Genomic DNA, 8,222 nt, shown 5'->3' with positions numbered 1-8,222 from the left:
TATTTAGACCCATAAAGTACAAAAATCATCTTGCTTTGGGGGTTTCGCCGGCCCCATCGGGGCTTCGACTGTGGACCTCACGCCCAGAACCCAACACCCCCGCCCCCCTTGGAAAAACCTGGCTACCGGCCTGTGATTGTACTATATTCGGCTGGTGCATATGAACTTCTATTTAGAGACATCATTTCATTATTTTCCTTCCAAACAATTATTAAACGTTAAATGGACCCTCATATTTAAGTTAATTTCTATTCAGTTTTACAATCGTCATGTAGTCATTACCAATTATCATGCAGTCATTACCAATCACTATGATGATTGTGAACTGAAGGCAGAGGAGGCGTTCCATACATCTTTATATCTAATTTTGCTGAGAGTTCCGCTTGAATAATTTCGTGAACTTTTGTATCTGCGTATGACATGCTTTTAATGCCATATTTATGTGTTGAGATGTTGAGCATAATCTCGGAAGAGAGGCAGGCAGCTGAGAATGTAGGAGGACCATGGTAGGACATAACCACCCATGACAATAACCACCCGGACGAAAACCACATGGAATATACCATTGTTAAAGTGATGTGGGTAGTGTGGTGGATAATGTTGGGTGTGTCTGTTTTATCTGGTTTACGATAGGATAGTTTACACTGTGACTTGCTATTATACGCCTTTAAATTATTCAACTGTTTTGACATCATGCATATGTTAATAATCATTGTAGATTTCAGTGATCTCTGTACTTAAAGTTTGCCTTTTTTAATGATTTTAACTTCAAAGATGGAAATTCAAATGTAAAATTTGTAGTAAAGTTTTAACACATTTAATAATATTTTTTAAAAATATTTATAGCATTTATCTAATATTTTACTATTATAAATTTATTTAAATTTCTAAAAGAACTTGTCTCAACTTCCTTTAAAAATTATTTTCAATTAAACAGTTCCCTTTAATGATAATAATAATTTAAATGTAAAAAATATACTTATTAATGAATGAAGGTTAATAACAAACTATCAAGGACTCTTCAAACTCACAAGGATAAGCCACCAGCAAATAGCCAGCCAGGAGTTTATCGGATACCATGCGAATGCGGAAAGGTTTGCATTGGTGTAACAGGTCTTGATCTCCGTACCAGGCTCAAGGAACACCAAGGCCATGCCAGGAGAGGGGAACAACAGAAGTCATCTATAGTCATGCACTCCCACACACAACAACATCGTGTATGTTGGGATAAATCTGAACTGATAGCCACTGTACCATCTTGGCATTCCAGACGGACCAGAGAAGCTATAGACATTCACAAACACGATACAGTACATCAAGATATTGGATTTGTCATCAGCGATATTTGGTTGTCCATATTTAACCGGACCTAAACCAAATTTTTCCCGCCAAATCTTTCCCTCTACACTGGAAACTATGTCATTGTTTGTGGCTTTCCTTCCCCCAGCTAGAACAATGCCACTGTCTTGGCTTTCTAGCCACGCCCCGCCCTTCTATTCAGACCGTGAATTTTAGCTTTTGTATAGCTTTTCACTGGTAGGCTCAACCAATCAGCAGCAAGTCTCATCACTGAAACATATAAGTATTTCCCTGTTTGAGATCTCTGAAGATATTATTCTCCTGAAGACGGTTGAAGCAAGTCAACCGAAACGTCGAGATATTCTCAACCAACAACAACAGTTCTTTTCAGAACTATCTACGTGGTGTACCGCGAGCATTAATTATATATTTTACTTCGCCATGAAACCCTTCAAACAATAATTATGATCTTACTATTTGATCTCTTTATCTGTTTAGATTGAATTGTAGTAAAAATTGTATACTGTATTTCTATAATAGTGGATAAAATCTAATTAAAACAGAATATTTTATTGAACAGGTTATTCATTTATTAACAAAATTACCAATAGTAGTCGATAAGTAATCGATTTCACAATTGTTACCAGTTGCGATTGGGTGCTACAATCTTTATTACTCCCGATTACCACAGAATCCGATCGCAACGGATTCCACAGGCAGTGATTGGCTGAGGTCAAACAAAACAGGAATACCTGTATCGTTGCTAGTGATGTAAAAGTATCAAGGTAAAAAGGTGTCTGAATGCTGTCGAAGTTTGCAAATGGTTGCAAACAATTTGGATTACAACTGTTTACCACCACCAATTTCATCGCAACCCGGTCGCAATGCAAAGTCTAGTCTGAATAGGGTATTAATCTACCTTTGAATTCTAGTCTGAATAGGGTATTAATCTACCTTTGAATTTCGATTTTATTCATTTAAACGACTGATGTGTATCAATTATTTACTGACTACAAGTATCAATTGTAGTTGTATCTTACAGTCATTGCTTGAAGGAGCTTGATGTGCGAAGTACAGTATGTTGTTCCATGTTTGTCTCTTGCTTCTTTTAGCAGGTGGGTTCCATTTTTATTTTCTTTGTAGCTTTGTGTAGTGTAAAATCAGGGCTCATTAGACGGGTGGCCTGTCACGCCAAAATTGGTCCGGACCAAAAAAAAAAAGGTCCGGTGGACAGGTTTTGGCCGCCAAAATCAGTCCGCCGGTTCGATTTTAACCGCTAAAACCGGCCCCTCTTGGATAAAATTGTCCATCGGCCTGGCCACTTGTAACGCGTCTGCAGCCCGTAGGGTATGATTGTTTCTCCCGTGGAGTGGAGGAAAGTAATTTATGCTTCTCCCACATTTGCAATCTTGAGCGACAGAATGATTCGTATTAACCTTTTGTGGACGTTTCAAACACACCTGATAAATAGTTGTTCTTTACATGAAAAGAAAGGGGTCAGTAATTTCTTTGAAATGAATGCTCATATATAGTAGGCCCATGGACCTATTATTATTATTATTATTATTATTATTATTATTATTATTATTATTATTATTATTATTATTATTATTATTATTATTATTATTATAGGCCTACCTATTATTGTATTATTATTAATACAGTCGCGGCTTAAGCAAGCACACAAAACAAAACAAGGTCAAAAAATAATTGATTGAAAAAATATTATATAATAAGAGATGAGATATTTATATACCATTTGATTAAAAACAAATATTAACAATTTGCTAAAAAAAAAAAAAAAAAAAGGACTGTTTTTGGCTTTGGTGGACTACATTTTGGCAGGTAATTTTAATGCCAAAATCGGTCCGGTGGGCCGGACCAATTTTTTTCCTGACAGGCCACCAGAATGAAAGTGCTCAAACACTTTTATTTCGTAGACATCAGGGGCGGATCAAGAATTTTTCAAACGGGAGGTGGGGGCACAACAATCTCAGAATAGGCAAATGAGTAGCACATACATTCATTTGCATAAAAGTTAAAAGTTTTAGTGGCAAAACGGGTGGGGGTGGTGAAACGTGTTCCATGTGCCCCCCGTGCCTCATACTGGATCTGCCCCTGGACATTACAAGCTGGCAACCAGGTGAATCCTCGTCACCAGCTCTTTGATCACACGGAATAAACGCTGAATTTTCGATTCAAGTGCCAAAATTCGACCAAAAAATCTCAAATTTTACATGTTTTTTGGTCAGCGCGAAGTGCTAACCCAGAACCTCAGCTGTTTTTGTTCTTGTTCTTGTTACCAAAACTTTAAAAGCGTCCAACGTCGCCAGTTTTGAACGGACGTGCATGGAATTTTGTAGACATAAACTAGAAGTGATTTACAGCAAACGTTCATCGCCCTTTTTAAAGTTTGTCCCCAGAATTCCCCTACACCTACAAAACAAAACAGGGGTTTCAAACTTTAAAAGCGTCCAGTGTCGCTATTTTTTAACAGACGTGCAGGAAAGTTTGTACACATAAACTAGAGGTAATTTCCAACAAACTTCCATCGCCATTTTAGTGAGAAACCTAATGTCAAAAAAAAAAAAAAAAACAGGTTTGTGAGATAGGCTTGCCCAAAGCAATTTTATTGCATTTTCCGGATATTTTGGGTATGCTGAATCCAAAATTGCAAAGGTCCATTTTTTCCGAGATTGTCTTGGTGGCCATTTTGGAATTTCAAAATGGCCGCCATTTATACAGTAAAAGTAACCATAACTGCGCTATTAGAGTAGGTATCGACATGATTTTGGTACCAAACCCTATATTCTCAATGTTAACCTGTTCAATGGTGATATTCTCACAAACCATAAATGGCAGCCATCTTGAATTTCAAAATGGCTGCCATTTTGAAAGTAAAATAGCAATAACTGTGCTATTAGAGCAGGTATCAACTTGATTTTGGTAGCAAACCATAGGTTTTCGATGTCAACCTGTCCAATGGTCATATTCTCATGAATCATAAATGGCGGCCATCTTGAATTCCAAAATGGCTGCCATTTTCACAGTAATAAAAAACAAAACTGTGCCATTAGAGCAGGTCAACATGATTTAGGTAGCCAAACCCTGTGTTTTCAATGTCAAGCTGCCGAATGGTGATATACACATATGGATCAAGAATGGTGGCCATTTTGAATTTCGAAATGGCCGACAAATTTCTAACACAAACTGCTTAGTTTTTTGCGAAGTAATGTCAATTATTAATTGCAAAACCCAAGTTTTAATTGCAAACCTATTCTAATGGTTATATTCCAAGTGGAATCATACATTTCTTGGACCATGAAGACAGAAAGACAACACATGTGAACTACCAAAGAGAAATCCAAAAGGGGCTTTGTCATGATTCTGTATGTCAGTGGTCTATCGAAAAAGATCGGATCGAATGAGCACACACAACTTTAATACATGATTCAGACATCAAAATTAGTTGAGAGAACTAGTGCATCCGAAAAACAAGATTCCATGAGCAAACACTCACCTTAGAGTTATTATGTGGTCATTGCGACCAATAGTAAAGGCTTAGGTAAACATGAAATGAGGTTGAAAAATATAAATAAAGGGGTACGAACTAGAGCCAACATGGGTTCTTCTTAATGAGACATGCACAAATCAGCAATCACTGGACATATTGTCACACACAACCACATCCCAGATTGGAAATACTACAAGTTACAGGGGGAACTGATGTCGGCAGTAGATGAATAAGGATCTAAATGGTTCAGAAGTAAAGACAATCATATTAACAGAGACGAGGGAGTACACCAATTGTCCCATGTGTTTGAACAATTTTTGTCGACCCACAACAAGACCCAGGGACTCCTGCTTACATCAAACCAGGAGAGGTTTGCCGACACAATACCACCAGTCGGCAAGCTGGAGATAGATGCAGATTTCTACACGTTAGTTTGAGAATGGTAACTGAGTGACCAAAACTGTCATACGTATGTTTTTTTAAGTCTAAAATATCTAAGAAATTTAACGTAAATATCGATAATTGCTAGATGTGTATAAGAGACAGACAATTAGGTGCACAGGGCAAGGAGGTATCGGCAAAGACAGTAGAACAAGGAATGCGCAAACTACTTTTTTGTTCACTATGGGTTATTTTCCAAAAAATAAGAGTTGGATCTACTTCATTGGTATTTTTACCATTTGGCAATACCAAAATATACTTGTGGGATTGGGGACAACGTATCAAGTTAACAGAACAAAGACAGAGATTGTTTCCTTATCTTTGCTAATGGTTAGAGTTTAACATGATTAATATATCAATAATAAATAATGACAGCATCAAGGACACAGATTAACGATTACAAACCAGATAAAACAGTCCAACTTTGTTAAAAATTCGACAGATATGATGTTCAAGATTCAGTGAAGTGCAAACTATTAAAAGAACAAACCAAAACCAATTAATATGACATCGAAAGAAATTTGGCAATAAACCATGTGTCTGTGATAGATATTATCTTTTGGAAAAATCAAGTCATCTATGGCACATGGGCACATCCATTTGAAGAATGCAGTTTAAAAAGTTGGTTATTGATTAGGGAACAGATACCAAGGTCAACACTTTCAATTGTCGGAAGATGTTAAACATTATCAGGATGCATCAAATGACAGACACATTGATGCTACTGTATTTTATAGACTGCCTTAGACACAAAACTAATAAATGCTTACTTGCCACCCTATATTAATGTTGGTTATTGCAAATGAAAAAATAGGAAAATTGCAAGTACTGTGGTTACCTTGATATGACTTATGTACAAGTCTGTACATGACACTTTACCAATTAAAATATTATCTCAGTCAAGAAAGAATTGTTGATGGGAGCAGTATTAATGGGTCATGCCAACAACATATTTTACTCTTCCAGCATCCAAAGCAGTCGTAGTGGTGGCTAAATTTGAGTTCCAGAAAAAATTATTGCGCAAGAACTAAAATTTTCTGCCCGATTTTATGGTGTAGACGTCTATTCAAGCACTTTTAAAGTGCTTGAACAGACGTCTACATCATAATAACTGAATTTGCTTTAAAAACTAGTAGTATACAATGAGGCTAATCTGAAGAGCATGGGTGGTATGTATGCCTACCAGTTTAATCATTAATGATGAGAGAGTGGGTTGGTGTAATGGTTTTCATTGTGGTTCTTGATCTTGTTCATGTTTGATTACACCAGTTTGCTCTACACCATGTAGATATCTACTACCACCAACATCTACCGGTACATTTTTTTTTTAAATTATTGTTACTCCGTCATGCAAACTCTTAAACAATAATACCTAATGAAATAATTTCAAGTTTCAAATGTGTAGATGGCAGAGAAGAATAGCATGACACATGTTTTATTGTTCTAACAAGATATGTTGATCTGCTGATTAAGGAACTCTTATGTAATTTCTAGATTAATACCGGAGTGGCTGATATTGTAAAAACACTTGACATGCATCTGAAAAAATGTCAGTCATTTTGAGTAAAGACAGCTGGCCTTCGTTCTTCATGTGAATATATCCATTGGACTGGTTAATGTGTTATTAAGTTCGTAATAAATCTTTTTCAATCGACATATTTACTTTTAAAAAAAATAATGCAGTTTTCATAAATGCTAACATTTTGATAGTAAAAAACGGGGGAATTTGGTCATGGGGTGGGGAGAGGTGTTCCCATTACATGTGTAACCCCTCCCCTTGGAGGCTTCAGCTATAAATGCAAGGGTCCATTTTTTCCGAGATTGTTGTGGCAGCCATTTTGAAATTCAAGATGGCCGCCATTAATGATCAGTGAGAATATCACCATTGGACAGGTTGACATTGAAAATATAGGGTTTGCTGCCAAAATGATGTTGATATTTGCTCTAATGGCACAGTTATTGTTATTTTTTATGTGAAAATGGCGGCCATTTTGAAATTCCAAAATGGCCGCCACAACCATCTCGGAAAAAATGGACCCTTGCATTTTTGTATTTACCATACCCAAAATATCCAAAAAATGCAATAAAATTGCTTTGGGCAAGCCTATCTCGCGAAATGACACTATTAAAATCATGTCGATACCTGCTCTAAAAGCACAATTATGGTTATTTTTACTATAAAAACGGCAGCCATTTTGAAATTCAAGATGGACGCCATTTATGTTCAGTGAGAATATCACCATTGGACAGGTTGACATTGAAAATATAGGGTTTGTTGCCAAAATGATGTTGATATTTTCTCTAATGGTACAGTTATTGTTATTTTTAATGTGAAAATGGTGGCCATTTTGAAATTTCAAAATGGGCGCCAAGGCAATCTCGGAAAAAATGGACCCTTGCATATTTGGATTCAGCATACCCGAAATATCCAGAAAATGCAATAAAATTGCTTTGGGCAAGCCTATCTCGCGAAATGACACTAGGGTCCACACTATTTTGTTTTTAAATTGGACCCAAGGCTTCCCCTACACACCTACAAACGGACGTGCAGGAGCCTTTGTACACATAAACTATAGGTGATTTCCAACAAACGTTCATCGCCCTTTGTTAAGTTAGACCCCAGGGTTCCCCCTACACCTACAAAACAAAACGGGGGAGTGGGGCGGTGTGGGTGGGGGTTCAGCAAGGACTGTACATTACTGCTATTTACCACTATTGTTATAGTGCGCGTCGCGTGAATGGCGTGGTTGGTTATGGATTAGCCTGGGTTCCAGGCCCTAATTTTAGGTTACTCACTCTTTATTGCACTTAGTGCGCGCCATACCTAATTTAATTGGCGTCCCATACTCGATTTCTTTTTTTCGAATTAGGGCCTGGGCAAACGATTCATGCGTACGATTTCCCACATCAAATTTGATGTGGGATATCGTATACATGACTGATTTTGTAAATCACGTGATTGGCTAAC

At 37.1% G+C, this 8,222-nt stretch overlaps 1 protein-coding gene across 2 annotated transcripts in view; it reads left to right on the top strand.

Annotated features, from left to right (window-relative positions):
• Positions 1 to 1,914: 1,914 nt before the first annotated feature.
• Positions 1,915 to 8,222, top strand: part of LOC117106609 — an 18,781-nt gene continuing 12,473 nt past the window's right edge. The window contains exons 1-2 of one of the 2 annotated variants that reach the window (XM_033247999.1): positions 1,915 to 2,206; positions 2,329 to 2,414. In XM_033247999.1, coding sequence (XP_033103890.1) covers positions 2,378 to 2,414 — 37 coding nt within the window. In that variant the 5' untranslated portion in view covers positions 1,915 to 2,206; positions 2,329 to 2,377. Of the gene's footprint in view, positions 2,207 to 2,275; positions 2,415 to 8,222 lie in introns of those variants that run through there. The other variant, XM_033248008.1, reaches the window with a different exon arrangement.

Source organism: Anneissia japonica, unplaced genomic scaffold (genome assembly GCF_011630105.1).
Source record: "Anneissia japonica isolate Jap-2015-1 unplaced genomic scaffold, ASM1163010v1 scaffold142_len1259957_cov175, whole genome shotgun sequence".
Classification (NCBI taxonomy): Eukaryota; Metazoa; Echinodermata; class Crinoidea; order Comatulida; family Comatulidae; genus Anneissia; species Anneissia japonica.
The sequence above is the reverse complement of the archived record's forward strand: the minus strand, read 5'-3'. Positions and strand labels throughout refer to the sequence as shown.